At 46.2% G+C, this 16,118-nt stretch overlaps 1 protein-coding gene across 1 annotated transcript in view; it reads left to right on the top strand.

Moving 5' to 3' along the window:
- LOC138493227 (P2Y purinoceptor 13-like) overlaps positions 1 to 15,857 on the top strand; it is a 55,140-nt gene extending 39,283 nt beyond the window's left edge. Inside the window, exon 2 of the mRNA XM_069620372.1 lies at positions 14,655 to 15,857. Coding sequence (XP_069476473.1) covers positions 14,657 to 15,670 — 1,014 coding nt within the window. The 5' untranslated portion in view covers positions 14,655 to 14,656 and the 3' untranslated portion in view covers positions 15,671 to 15,857. The remainder of the gene's footprint in view (positions 1 to 14,654) is intronic.
- Positions 15,858 to 16,118: the final 261 nt, after the last annotated feature.

The following is a 16,118-nucleotide window of genomic DNA, read 5'->3' as shown; positions in this document are numbered from 1 at the left end:
TGCACAAGAGGCTGGCGACAGCATACACGGCTCCGGCCTCTGGCACGTCGCGGAAGAAGCCTTTCTGCAAGCAGGAACTGGACTTCCTTGTGGGCTACGTGTCGGAACACGGCCATGATATGCTTGTAGGCCCAAATTGTCACACTACGGAGTGTGTGACAATTTGGCCAGTGTTGGGACCACTGGAAGCGTGCTGCGGAGAGTGTCAGTGCATTCGGACATGAAGTGCAAACAGCTTAGGAGTGCAAAAAGAACTGGGATGACCTCCGACGCTGTACTAAGCTAAAGAGTGCCTCCAATTATGCCATGACTGGGGTGACTGCAGGTGGGCCACCACCTCAGGAGGTAGAACTCACTCCGCACGAGTTGATCGCTGCGGAGTTCATACCGGCAGAATTGTATGAAGGAGTGGGAGAGATGCTGGATTTTGACACCCCGTCCAGTGAGTTTTTTAGTCGTGCTTGTCCAGGCCACGTGTGGTTTGGTTGTGTGATGTGTTGTGCTTGACTGCCAATACATACTATGTGTACATAGTTCTCATGTGCGAGTCATGCAATGCTTCACTAATGTGTGCCTGCTGTGCAGCATGCTGGACATGTAGTGCAGACAGGGACTGTCCTCATCACCACACTTGCACCCTACTCACATGCTAGTCACCCGACTGCCCCTTCGGTCCATGTTCCAGCTCACTGGCCCTTCTGCATGTAGCCTGGGGTGTCTTTCCACTCAGCACTCGGATTATGTCATTGCATTACTGGCATGCATGTGTCTTCTGCCTGCATGCTGGTACTCCACGTATGCATGCTCCCTTGCCCCTCCACCGCACTGCACCACTATTACACCATTGCACTGGTGGGTAACATGTTGGACTACTGCAATGGCCTGTTCAACGCTCCTGTGTACATGTACACTTCCCCCTGCCAACCTGCCAGACACATACTGGGGGGTACATCCTATGTCCTTGATGCTGGGTGTCTCACTCAGACTGTGCAGATGTCAGATGTTCCGCAGGGACATGAGTGCCCATTCATGCTCCATGTGCTTTCCATGCATGCCCCTATGTGTCCTTGGCAGGATGATCATTGTAGTACGTGTCCAGGATGACATACATTTGATGGCATTTGATCATCCATTCCATGCACACTGTGGCTCAGTCCTGCATCACGCACATGTTTAGGGTGTCATAGTCTGTGTGGGGCACAGGCCTCCCCCTGTATCAGGCCCCCTGACTCTGTTCAACTGGTGTAGTGGCTTCTGCACAAATGGGTGTACTACTGAGGGTTCATCATGTGTCCTGCTTACTGTCCCATTCTCATCTGCTGTGTTGTCAGTTGACTCAGATGATGCAATTGATGCTAGTCAATACTGTCTGCCAATACACAGTTCTCTGGTCAACCATTCGCTGCCATGCAATGCCTCCCTGCATTTTCACAAAGGGGCGGGAGGTTGCCTGTAACCATGCAAACCATTGCATGCACATTGTACGTGATGCCTGACCTTGCCCTTACACTGCCTTCATGTTTATTGATTGACATCATAATGTACTTGCGCATGTAGATAGTCAGTAACGTACACATGTTCTGCACTGCACCACCCACTTCTGAGCCATGTTACACCATTCTACATGCCTACTCACTGCTGCAATGTGAAAGTGACCTGGCATGTATGGTCAGATTGTAATCCCTTCACTGTCATGAAAGCCATGGGCACAGGTGCATCCTGTGACACATGTACTCAGTATTGGAACACCCTACTGGGTGTTTAGCAAAGTTGATTGTTCAATCTGCAGCCTATACCAACTAGTATAGGCAGCAGATTGAATGTAGCCTGCCAATCGGGTTGTAATGACTGTGGAACTGCCTTCACGTGTGTATGTGTAAACTTTCACATACATCAAAGCAAGCAGCATTGCAGTTGCTTGCTTTGCTGTATTGGATGCTGTTCATGTTCACAATACAGGTGTGTAGGGAAAGGGGTGTCTTTGAATACTTTCACATGTACATATGCAAGCAGCTTCAACGTTGTGTAGTGCAACCTTGTGGCTACTCACTTATGTGTGTGTGAAAGTGTTCATTTACACATGTGTCTTCCGCAGCTTTTCTGTTGACTGACAAATATGTAGTTGATTGACGTTAATGCTGGTGAGATTTCAGCATTGCGCCCATTATGTTCAACTGGAAGAATCCTGAAAGTGCACTGTTGTGCAGTATGTGTACGCCCAGGCCCACTTAGCTAATATGGTGGGGCCTGGCTGTGATGAATTTACACACGGAATAATGGATTAGGGCACATTCATAGCACAATGTGCTCAATCAGGCCCTGAGGGGTGTTCTGAAGGCTTCATGGCCTGCAGCTCAGACCGTACTGGGCGTTATGGTCCCTCATGCCTGGTTGCAGGCCCTCGCTTTGCTCGGAACATTCACTATATCTACATGGCCCATGACATTCGGTACCGGCTGAGCTGCAGACGGATGAAGCTATTTTGCTGATGATGGTTTAGTGGTGCATGTGTACATGCATATTACGTGTGTCATTGTGTGTTTGGATTCACTTGCAGCTATGGCCATTTTGCAGTTCAGACATGCTTATTGTATGTGCCATCTCTTTGTTGCCATCTGTCTTTTCTGCCTGTGACATGTTCCTGACCAAGGTGGTGTTTGATGGAGGTGATATACTACATTTTGTACTTGTGTAGTCTTTGCTATTTAGACACATCCATTTCTGCTTTTGGGATGTGTTTGCACATCAATGCCATTGGATGCATGCTGGATTTTCATTTGTGTGTGACATGTCTGCTTCATGTGTTGGCTGTCGATGTGATGTCTATGTGTGTGTGGGTTATGTGCTTCTGACATGTGTACTCATGTTTGTTTTCTCCACTTTTCAGATGATGACGCAATGGAGGCAGAGGATGGTGATGTCATTCCAGACACAGGGTTGCTATTACACCAGCAACCCGGCACACGTGGGGGTCGTGGGGTGGTAGGCCGCGAGAACCCACGTGTGCTCCAGACCATCGTGTCTAGGGCTGGCAATGAGTCTAGCCCGGATGATCACTCTGACAACAATGTTGAGTTGGATGCACGTCATGTCCATTTGTCAATGGTGAGTGATTCTGATGTGGACGATCCTCTGTCCGTGACACCTGCACTGAGGGGCCAGACGGTGGTGGGACCTCTGCCTGTGGTGGATCGGGACACACGGCCACACTCCACACCAGTTGCTGATGTGCCTGGGGCATCACGTCAATGGAGGGATGTAGTCCTGCAGCCGCGGGCGGTGCCAACCCAACAAGGACCGCAGTTCCTTGGGCCCCACGGTTGTGTCAAGCCCAGCAACACGGTGGCCGTGTGCCACCGGGGTATACTGAGTGGGAGCAAGCCATGGTTGCCAATTCCGAACAACAGGGGGCAGCAATTGATAATATCGCTCAGAGCATGGAACGTGTGGCCCAATCTGTGCTCCCCCTGCTGGGCAGGTGGAACTCCAGCAACGGGCAGCACAGTCCATGGCCTGCTTGCTCAGGCTGGCCATGGCGGCCTCAGACAGGGCAAGCCGGGCTGAAATGGTGTCTCTGCATCAAGCACTTGCTGCTCACGCAGAGGCACACAGGGAGGGCTCCCTCAGATCTACCCTGGGTGTGCTCTTGATGTCCCAGAGGCAGCGGACAGAGGAGAGGTTGGAGCAGCTTGAGAATACCATCTCAGCTGAGCTACGTGCTTGCCAGGAGGTGCTCCAAATGTCAAGCCAGGCCATGCAGGAAGAACTCCATGTTACACGTGCTACCTTGCAAGAGGAAGCATGCGTATCATGTGAGGTTCTGCATGCTGACCTATGTGTCATCGCCACACAGAACCAGGCTCACCGGTCCCGCAGACTTGCTGCCGACGAGAGGCAAGCTGCGCATAGGCATGGTCTGGGTCCTGTGCCACGTCCACCTTTTGAGTCAGAGGGTAAGGAGGACGATGACTTATCTTCCACAGAGGTCGGGCCGTGCAGACGTTGAGCCCATGGAGTTTTTTTTTATCTCAACATCATCGCATGTGGGTGTTGAGGTGTACCCTGTACCTCCCCCCTCCTGGGTGCCTCTCCTCTGGTCGTATGTGGCCATTTTTTTTTAGAGTTAGTTTAATTAGTAAATATAGTTTAAAAATGTTTGTCTATTGTGCATTCATGGGACGGTGTGGTACTTTGTGGCTTTTGAAAGCATCCACTGTCTGGGCCCTTCAAGCTTGTCCTGTGTATGTGTTTGCAGCTTGGGGTCCTGACTCACATATGCCACTCCTGCTTCCCCTCTCTATGGGCTTGCAAGGATGGTTTGATGTTACAACCATTTACGCAAGGGCATTGGACTTTCGTCATATCTGTGGCCTGTCTGCTGCTGTACTACTTGTCTTAAAACCCCTAGTGGGGATTATGGAAGTTTTCTCCACGGCATGTCTGCAATCAGTTTTGGTGAGTACATTATTGAAATGTCCATTTATTGATGTTGATTGTGATGTATGTTATTTTCTTGCCTGTATATGTGTTTGATGCACCTCATGCTGTAGACAGTAGTCTGAACCCTTCGCCTGTCAAAGTCACACTGATGGTGGGAGGGGGCCGGATGTTGACAATGTCAAGTTGGTGCATGTTGAGTTCAGCCCCTGGGGATTGTGGCAAAGGAGGATGCATTAGGAATGTGACCCAAGAGGCACAAGTCATGGTCCAGTCCTCACCTGAGATGTCCGCCTATACTATTACTACGCTCTGTTCTCTTTGGACGGCACGTTGTGTCTGTCTTCCCTCTTGGACTTTGATGCTGCCTGAGGGTGCAGTTTTCCTACTGGACTACTGCTCTTTTACTTGTTTTTCACACTCTGGTGCTTTTAGTCCCTGTTCTTCTTCCTGCTACTGTCCTTGTTGCAGATCTGTCCGCCTGTCTGTCGGGCTGTTATTTCCACATGCTCTTACACTGCCTAGGTTTGACTCTGTAGAATTCGGTCCAACAGCATCTTTTTGTCACTCCTCCTGTCTTTCATCTATTACATCCATGCCTTTATGTTGGCTGTTGGCTTTTACAATGCTATTCAAATGTTGTGGCTCTTGACTTGCTGTCAGCTGTTTCCGGCTATCTCACATTCTCTGTGCCTTTCAAGACTTCTACTGTCTCTGCCTTTCTTTGTTCACACTATCAATAATTGATTGGGTTTCAGCTCAACCATCCTGTTATGCCAGCCTTCTTGGTTATTTTTGACTCAAGTTCCAGCTCTACCTGTCAGGGTACAGAACCTGGGGTTGTGTGGGAGGAGGTTGGATGTAGGTCTCAGACATGGTCCATTGACAACCAGCATGAAGACATACACAGTAAACTTTCAGGACTTATTGATGCCTTTTATGCCCTTTCTGCAGGAAAAGGAGCATCCAGACTACCTTTGCCAGCAGACACCGGGCCAAGAACTAATAAACCCTTGCCACATTGGGTGGGGGATATGTGCGCATGCGCATGCAAGCAGAAGCACGGGGCTTGTGCTCAGATGTCTGACAGAAGCAGAAGTGTTTCCAGGAGCTCCAAGCAAGGTGAGCATCACAAGGGGCCATGCCCCAGCCGACCTTCCTCCAGGCCCCTCGCACATGCAAGCTAAGTTGCACCAGTGCTGGGGAGGTTGGCCAGGTGTTGGGGAAGATGCGCACAGTACAGCTAAGCCACACTGAGGACAAAATGCCAAGGAGCTTTCCCAGTTGTCAGGGGCACACGCTTCGGGCGTTGCGCATATCCTCAAGTCCACCCTGCTCCATATAAGCAAAGTTATTAGCGCAGTAGTGTTCCTAGACACAAACTAATACAGCGCAAGGGGGGCAGCCAGAACTGCACATACTCGAGTGCAGTGCATATCATTAGCATATGCAAATTGTCAGGTGCGCTACCCATAGAAATCCACAGCTGGCAGAATGCAACTTGTACTGAAGTCGCACCTCGCCACATACGTCTAGCAGCTCACCCAAGGACCATTCTATCATATGTGATTCTTACCACATGGTCTTCCATTTACCGCGGGGCCACGTGCGGCTGCCTTAATGCATTAACAGTGTATGAAACATCACGGGGGCAAGCAAAAGTATACGAACGAAGCAGCAGACAAGACTGCTTCTTTGGGGAGGAGTCACTAAGTTTGAGGCATGAATGGTGTTATGTGTGTGGGGAAAACACACACAGAATAGTAACTCACGCTCTCTTTGCAGCATTGAACTGCTCCAGTTACCAGCCCTGGGAGTGCGCAGGCAGGAGGCCAGCGCTCACCCCAGAGATAAGTCTCTCTTTGTCTCGGCTTTGAGCCATTTTGTACAATGTGCATGAGGAACATGGTTTCTCTGATTGAGTATGTGTAATTGTCAATAGTAGGATTTTGTCTTTTGCCTACTTTCCCTTGCCCATCCACCTCCCCTCTCCTGATCCTCTTTCCGGTTATCCTGAATACTAATGCCTATCCCACCAACGGATCCCTGACCCTCTTTCCCCGCCGGGGGCTCGGAGACCTGTGTAAGTTTGACCCTACATGCGCCCAGACCGCGGAGGGGGTGGTTGGTTTGTGCCACTCTTGCGCCTGGAGACTGAAGCTGTGACACTACCCATCAGTTGTTGCATCCTCATTGATTATTGTGTACTGAAAATGCTACCCATCCTGTTGATCCATTGTTCAACTGTGCTACCTTGGTAGTTCTTTGATCATTCTGTTTGGACATATGCTTGGCCATATTCAGCAACTTCAAGTCATCTACTGGAGACTCCTCCAGGGTATTTTGTTGGCTACAGGCTTTTTCCCCTGGTTTGGGGGTTTGGCTCCTTGGGGTTCTCTGCAATTCGGTATTTTTACCAGTCAAGGTGGTATCTGAGGGGGCTGGACTCTATTTCTATGCAGGGTGTAACAAGGAAACCAAGGGGTAGGGGGATCCTGAAGCCAGGTAGACTAGGAGGAAGAAGGAAACGGACCCCAGACACATTTCTTCTGAAGGTCATGGTGATGAGTAAACGAGGGAGGGCCTTTTGTTGTCAGACAGTATGCTTGGGCTACGGTGTTTGTGCACTCTATGACATTCTCATGGTGGGGTACTATGTACATGATGTGCTCTGCTGGTCAATGGCTGTTCCTGTGTTGGCTTTACTTTTCAGGTGTCAGGGGATTGTTGTGGTTTGACATACTGGGGTGTACACATGGGCAATGTACACATGTGATGTGTACAGGACACTGAGGGTCACTTGATTTCACATGCATGTATTGCGTGCATGTCCCTACTGACACACACACTTACACAATGCTCCACCACACATGCAACCACCCTTCCATGCCCACACATGCACAGAGATTGCCTTCTCTGGCATGCTGTGTCCCTGCAGCGCATGATCACTTACCATTTGCAGATCGTGTACATGCGTCAATGGGTTATTTTTGTTGCTTGTCCTATTTACATGATCCTCAAGGTGTATCCCCAACAAAATGGATGCTCACTGTGCTGTGTCCTGAACGGTGTGTTGCAGGACACACACACAGCACACGGGTTAGGAATTTGGGGATTTGGCTTGGTCAATGTGCATGCCAACAGGAATTCTGTCTATGGTTGATGGTACTGCTGGTGGGATGCATTTGTGTATGACATTGTATGTGGGGAGGTTGTTGGTCAGTAATTTGACATGATTCCATGTCAGGTGTGATTGCCTCAGGCTTGTTTCCATTTATCACATGTCACTTGGTATCTAATTGGTCATGTGTTGGGCTTTTGGTTTGCTTTTTTGCTGTTGCATGCCATGTCATGGTGTGGCAGACAAGGGTGATGTGGTTTGGGAGGGTTTGGCTGACATACCAGTGATTGTCATAGCCTGTTTTGCAGGGGGGTGGTGTGATGTACACCTTGCGTGTGTTTCTTTAGGTCACACAGGATTGGTTATGTTTAAGTAGCTAGGGATGTACACAATGTAGCACTTCCGTGGCAACATTTTCAAGATGGTAGGGTTGTGACAGATGATTGCCTCTTTGTCATCATCAATTGTCACCTGGTATGTGCCAGGCCTGTGTGCACTCAGCAGGGGTGGGAGTTTAGGTGAAAAATGTGGCCACAAGCTGGGTCTGAGCTGCCTTGCCACGTGCCCTTTCCCCTCCCATGGGCAGCACCTGTGCCTGTGGTTGGGGATGTGGGGGCACCACCATGTCCACCAGTACGCCCTGCCGTGTTGCAACATTGTGCAGGACACATGCTGCCACAATGATATTGCACACTACTGGGGGTGCATATAGTAGCTGCCCGCCAGAGCGGTCAAGGGAGCAGAAGCGTGACTTGAGTACTCCGAATGTGCGCTCCACTATGCCCCTGGTTGCAATATGGGCAGCGTTGTATCTTACCTGGGGTGGCGTGGTGGGGTTCCGTATTGCCATCATCATGTGGTTGCTCAGAGGGTAGGCACTGTCCCCTGGGGAGGTGAGGATGGGTGTCATTAGTTGGGTTTGTGTATTTGTCTGTGTGTGACATGCATGCATGTGCACAGACATTTGTACTCACCAATGAGCCATGTGTCGCCATGCTTCCCAGCTTCCAGGTCCCGGCTCAGGGAGGACATTCTGTATATGAAACTGTCATGGGTAGACCCAGGGTAGTTTGCATAGACAGAGGTGATGATTCCCTAGGCATCGCACACAACTTGTACGTTGATGGAATGCCAGTGCTTGCGGTTTCGATAGATGTGCTCAGCGGCCCTAGGTGGGCGTAGGGCCACATGGGTGCAATCTATGGCACCAAGCACTTTGGGGAAGTGTGCCATCCTGTAAAAGTCCAGGACCACGGCCTGCCTTTCTGCGGGTGTTCTGGACATGTATATGTGCCTGCGGACTGAGGGGCGTGCAGTCATGATTGCCAACACCTGGTAGGCAGCGTGACTGCGTGGCCTGTGAGACGCCCCCAAATATGGCAGTTGTCAGCTGAAATGACCCAGTGGCCAAAAAATGCAGGACATTGAGCACCTTTTCCAAGGGGCTCAGTGCTTGGGAGCACAAGGTGGGTGATGTGAGGTCATCCTCCCACTCAGTGACCAGGTATATGATGATACGAGGTGGAAACCTATACCTGCCATAGAACTGGTCAACAGGCATCCCAAAAAGGCTGGTGCTGGGCAAAATAATGCGGGCCTGGCTATTTTCCTCCTCCTGCGGTGTCCCAAAATCAGTGCTGCGACAAATGGGGCATTCATCGTAGCTGTATATACGTGTTTGTTGTTTGAGCACACTTATATACTGCGCAGGGACGCCTCTGCCTACCTTTGCGTGGCAGACGTGTTTGCGCCTGAGCGCGTCTTTTGGCATGCGCAGGTTTCCATTATTCAATTCCATGAATACGTGTTGTCCACATGCGTGTGGACGTTCCGTGTAGATCCCTGCATTACTTCCTCAGTAACGCCTTCTTTTTCACGTTTTGTTCCCCATTCCGCGTGTTATGCCCCGTGTTCCGCCCCCTTTTTGGTGTGTGCGCTGACGTTGTGCGCTTTTGCTGTGCGCATGATGCACGGCGTTCCGGGTGTTGCAATGAGGTGTGCGCCCGTGTGCGCCACCAGCGGATTTCGCGCACATCCCGGGGAAAAAAAGCGCAGGGCCTTCCATGATTCGCACTTGTGCACGTGCGCTTGCTTTTTCACACGAGCGCCACCTAGCGCCACATATTTCGGCGCACATTTGCATGAATCGGCCCCAAAACGCGCAGGGCCTTCCATGAATCGCACACGTGCACTTCTTTTTCACGCGTTGTTCCCCATTCAGCGTGTTCTGCCCCGTTTTCCGCACCCTTTTTGGTGTGTGCACTAACGTTATGCTCTTTTGCTGTGCACATGACGCACGGCATCCCGGATGTTGCAATGACGTGTGCCCCCCTGGCAAGATATAACGTTTCATTAGCTGGAGTCGTAGCCATGGCTACTTATAAAAAAAGACATCAAAGGCATTTTCTTTTTCCAATATACTTAAAAATTTCTCTAGGTGGCTCTTAAAAGAGCCTTTGGGTTCTTTTACCAATATATGACAAAAACAACTTATTTTCAATCAAATAATCTTCCCAAAAAGAAATTAAACCCGTGGTCCCTGTCAAAACTAATTCTCCACAATTGCAGCATAAGCCTCTTATTTCAAACATTCCGTCCAAAATAATATTATACAACCAAAAAATCTTTGTAAGCCAATTGTTAGCCAGCACATCCCCTATGTTCTCAACATCACTATGAACCCCATTCTCAAAATTCTTAAATTCTCCACAGTCTTCTGAACAATAAAATTCCTCTGCTTCTGAAATTGGCTCCATGTTTCAAATATCCAATGAAACAATAAATATACCCTCGTAATAGCACAATCTCCAAAACCTACACCTCACTTTCGAGCCGTAAAAATTTACTATGTAGAACAACTCTAAAAAAATGAACAAATATAATCTGTAGTTTTATTGGCATATGTAAAATCTACAGTTTTATTGGCATATAAACATCACTCAAATAAAGTACATTCTCTGGTAGGTTCAAAAGTTGAACAGCATCTGAGGTCCTTGGCAGCTGCCCACCACACAAACAATGAACAACCAATCACAAATACAAACAATTCTACCTTCTCTCCTCATGTACTCTTCCTCCATTGCTTATTCTAATATCTGCATTGACAAGCAGTATTTATTTCTACCACACTAAAACGGAAAACTAAATGGAATGGCTGGAGGACAATTAAACTACAGAGGAAGAAATTAAGAAAATAAGATGCTGAAGAAAAAGAACCAGAAAGAAATACGGCACATTCAGGATTTTGCGAGTCCATTCTTTATATTTATGTAAATTGAGACTAACAATAATATTTTAAGGAACAAATATCACTCACCAAACAGATATAGTTTATCTAACCACTATTATATGTCTATACAACCAACACAAATATTTTGAAAGTGTATTATATCTTCAATTGTTTAAAAATATTTCTAATTTTTTCAAACAGATGAAGTAATCATTCAAGTATCTTGAAGAATTAAACAAGCAGCACCATAAGAACTACCCACAAAACAAATCATGGAATCCTTAACCCAATTAAAACAACTATTAATGTTTAAAAAAAAGTACAATCAATGAAAAGTGACATTGAAAATTAAGACAAATCATGGGCACTAAGGGCCTGATTCACAGAGCATTTTCCTATGGGATTGCGCCATTATAAAATGTGTCTGTGAATCAGGCCCTAAGAGTCCAGATAATTGGGCTAAAGAAGAAGATGTATCATGTGCTCAAACTAGAAGAAAAAGAAAACCCACAACCAGACCCCCTCGCAAATAAATCTGTTTTCAATAAACTTGGTTTGCATATTTATTAACCTTTTTCAAGTATGAACACTTATATGTACGCTTATATGTATTATTCATGAATAAAAAGTATTACAAATGTTACAAAGCTGTTAACAAATACTACACTCACCACATGTTAAAAAAACTTACCAATTTACCAAGATGACTACCCACAATAAATTGCCATAGCCACGGCTACACAATGCACGATGAACCACTGGCTGTTCCTACCCGCAGTTGCACAGTATACCCATGGGTAACAGCCCAGCACACGGGGTGGGTTTGGGATAGGCATGGTCAAATACCCCAGTCATTGCTACTCCTAGATGCGATCATGAATACACCAATAATGCCCATTTTTGTGTAGCCGCAGCTAGAGGATTGTGTTCTTTTTTAGAAACTGAGTATGAAATATGAATGACCGAAGAGACAGTAATGATGCAATGCAGGGTAAATAGACTTATGCAAAATATGTGATAAAAAAGACAGCATGCCAAATATGCGAAAATACTACACTCAATGCACTCCAAAGCAGTGCTTTCAAGGATTACTTATCGCATATAAATATACAAATACAATAAAATAACATCCATCACATATAAATACACAAATATAATCAAATAAAATCAAAAATATTTTGTAAAATAACTCATCACTCATAACCGTGGCTAGAGTTCATTGACTTTTTTCCTAGCCATGGTTACAAAATGAAACTTGAGTCATATAGATTTTTTTATATATATACATAATAGATAATTCTTAGAAAGGACTCTTTTGAGTACAAAAAGTGTACTTTTTTGCACATTGACACCTATAGCCGCGGGTATAGTCCAACAAACCTGTGGTTACGACCATCCCCAGTCGTTGCGGTGGTTAACTGCGCCTCTGAAATTCAACACCCCCTTGCCCGATACCATAGCCCCGGTTATTCATCTATGTTTAAAAAATATATATATAGAAACCAGGTACGAAACAACTTGGGCACGAAGCGTTGGCTCAATTTCCAGGAGGGCACCAGAGTTATTGCGTCCAGTATTTTTTCAAATATTTGACAGAGAAAGGGGTGCCCCGTGCTCCTTAAAACCTTTATATTGGCCTTAGTGCTTTTTACTTGCATTTATTTTCTCATACAGAAAAAGTGCAGTTCTTCAACCGTTGTAGCATGAAGACCGCTCAGCAGATTTGGACCAAATAAGAAACAATTTGGGCACAAAGCATTGACATAATTTCCTAGACTGGTTTGGGGTAAATCCATCCAGTAGTTTTTCAAATATTCGATGCAGAATGGGGTGCCTCCTGCTCCTTAAAACCTTCACATTTGTCTTGGTGCTTTGAAGCAGAGAGACTGAAAGAAGCTAGTAATATCTCTGGCAGGGGCAGGGGTTTTCTGTCCAATAGTTAAAATATTTTAACCAGAAGGGGATGCCACTTCTCTCAAAATTATAGCATATATATATGTCTCACAATGCATCAGCAAGGCTTTTGGAAATGAAAAAGCCTCCTTTTTTTATGCTCAATGCGAGACATAAACATGCTTATAACGGGTATAACTGGGGTAAGCCACACACGAAAAGTTGAAAAAATTACATTTGGAGTAGGATGGGGGAAGAGGACACCATGTGAAATTGCAGAGTTGGGTGAGGTTGGGGACCAAGTTCAGAGCTCAAAAGTTTTTGCGGGATAACCGCGGTTATGATAGAAATCTAGATCGAGAATAAAACTGCATAAGATGAAAGGACAAGTGTTGGGGGGAATAGGAGAGGGCTAGGGAGGAAAAAAGAATTTAAGGGGAGTGAGGGTATCATGCAATGAGAAGGGAGGCACTTGGTGAGGGCCTGGGAGGGCAGTGAAGAGTTTGGGATTTTGCGCTCTTTTGACGGATAACTGCGGTTATCTGCAGTACATTGACAACTGCGGTTATGAGGAACACGTTTTTAAACAAAAGAGAGAGTTAAAAAAACTAAATTAAGACAAAAAAGGGGACTTTTACAGCTACAGTATGGTGGGTAGTAATGGGTGTGGCCAAAGGCTATGGATACTGGGTTACTTTAAGAAACGGAATGGTGCAATATGGAAAGTGGGTGGGAGAATGGTAGGCACCACTTAATGCAATATTTAAAAATGTTACACCTTTGGTGTTCCCAACACACCTATATTAGCATTTATGACGCAGTGCAAAAGGTGTTTTCTGGTCCTCAGAACACATTGAGCAGCAAATACACAAGGTGCCCCAAAGACAGAGTCAGAAATGCATCAGGACACTTTGTGTTGTCTGGACTGCGCTCCTCATGATTAACATTAAACCACCTGTTCACGTTTTATTCTATGTTTGACTGAGTTTTTGTTACTCTAGAAAGGATATATGGTTGGATATATCAGTGCATGAATAATTCATTTATATGAGCTTTTGTGAGCATTAGTTTGTAGAGCAAGCAGTTTCTGAGGACGGGTGTCCTCAGATTGTTTCACAATAAGGAAAGTGGCCATGGTCAAAGGCCAAGGTTAGTGGGCCAGTTTAGGAAACCTATTGGAGTAATATGTTGAGTGGCCACGGCTGAGGCCATGGGCACTTGGCATCACCAAAGGCCATGGATAGTGGGACTGGAAGAAAGCTATTGGGGCAACATGTAAAGGGGCCACGGCCAAAGGCCGGGGCAAATGGTCATGGGCGAAGGTTGTTTTAAAAAATAGGCCTTTGCTAGTGAGCCGGAAAGACATGTATAGTTGGGCGTGGCCACCTAGTGCGTCCGAAAGAAAGTTATTGAGGGAACATGTACAGTGGACATGGCACCTAGTGTGCAACATGTCAAGGGGCCACAGTGAAAGGCTTTGGCCACTGGCGATGGGCAAAGGTCATGACTAGTGCACCCAAAAGAAACCTATTGGTTTGCGGCTGAGGCAACCTATTGGAGCAATATTTATAATGACCACGGCCAAAGACCATGGGACTGGGCATGGAAGGAAGCTATTCGAGCAACAAGTAAAGAGGCCACTTCGGAAGACTGGGGCCAATGGTCATAGTAGATGAGGGTTTGGAAAGTGGCATTGAAGCTAATTCTATTTTTCTTATCATGTGTGTACAATATAAATTGTTTTGGAGAATGATGAATTGATGCATATTGACAAACATGTGTTGTTAAAAAAAAGATTCGCTGTTTTTCCACCAATGAAACAGGCCATAGAAACTTATGTGAATACGTGCCTGCTGACATTTTTGTGTTCAGATACCAAAACTAAAACATTCATCAAAACTTAGGTCTAAGATAAGTTTAAATATGGCAAAAACACGTGTTTTTCTCCTCAAGTGACATGTCTTTGTTTTCCAGCAATGAACATCGAAGCCTTCAATATTTCAAATGGAACATCGCAGTCTGGGGTCAGCTGCAACCGGGACAACACCATGGCCCGTGTGCTCTTCCCAATTCTGTACACGTTGCTTTTTTTCACTGGAGCCATTTTAAACATCTTGTCTACGTGGGTATTTTTCCAAATCCCCAGCACCTCTTTCTTCGTCATCTACTTGAAGAGCACCTTGCTTGCTGACCTTGTTATGTGCTTAATGCTTCCCTTCAAAATTGCTACTGACTCTGGTGTGGCGCCCTGGCAAGTGAAAGCCTTTGTCTGCCGCTTCTCCGCTGTGGTATTTTATGTCACCATGTATATAAGTATTATAATGCTTGGGCTTATAGCTCTTGATCGCTTTCTAAAGATTGTGCAGCCATTTGGAAAGCCCTGGATACAAAACGTTACCCTTGCTAAAATCATCTCTACATGCGTGTGGCTCGTCATGTTTGGCCTCTCCCTGCCAAATATCACTCTAACGAACAAGGAAGCCACGCCCTCCTCTGTGAGGAAGTGCTCTTCTCTTAAAAACCAGGCAGGACTGCAGTGGCACGCGGCCGTAAATTACGTGTGCCAGTTCATATTCTGGGCGGTCTTCGTGCTGATCATTCTGTTTTATACAATTATTACCAAGAAGGTGTATGAATCGTACAAGAACTCGAAGAGTAGAGCCGTGGAAACAAAGAACAGACTGAACGTCAAAGTGTTCATTGTCGTCGCTGTCTTCTTCGTGTGTTTCGCGCCATTTCATTTCACTAGGGTGCCATACACGCTTAGCCAGACAGGGGGCGTGTCGGACTGCAGGGTACAAAAACAACTCTTCATTGCAAAGGAGGGCACTCTGTGGCTGGCAGCTACGAATATCTGCATGGATCCTATCATCTACATATTCTTATGCAGGGCTTTTCGGGAAAAGCTTATTTGCATGTTGTTAAGAAGGGATACAAGCTCAAGCAGGGATACTGCAGTAACACAAATCAACAACGAAACTACTATGTAAAATCTTAAAAGACTTTGTGATAGACCAATGACCTTCTTCATGACAGAAATGTTCCGAACCCCTTTTTATATTATTAATTTGCAAACTGCTTCAAGATCGCATGTTTTGAGAAATCGCATTGGGCATCTTTATTATTGTAAATTGCATCTACAATGTGATTAAATAAAAAAAAGGAAAAATCTAAAAATGTTGTCCTCAGTGTAATTCAGCTTGCACACTATTGTTTTGCAAAATGTATATGTTCTGCTGATAACGTAGAAAAGCATGACCATGTGGTGGTGTGGTGAGTACAAACAAATGCATTTTTGCACGACATACAGTACACTACGGTATTGGATACATTGTGCTTGGCATGCAATTAAGGCAAATCGTTTTGCTCTGCTTTGTGTGTGGTAAGATTAGTGTGACAGGAAACAGCTGGTGTCCTGTTCTATAATACCGGATGCAC

Source organism: Ambystoma mexicanum, chromosome 10 (genome assembly GCF_040938575.1).
Source record: "Ambystoma mexicanum isolate Mex_15411 chromosome 10, UKY_AmexF1_1, whole genome shotgun sequence".
In the NCBI taxonomy this organism is placed as follows: Eukaryota; Metazoa; Chordata; class Amphibia; order Caudata; family Ambystomatidae; genus Ambystoma; species Ambystoma mexicanum.
The sequence above is the reverse complement of the archived record's forward strand: the minus strand, read 5'-3'. Positions and strand labels throughout refer to the sequence as shown.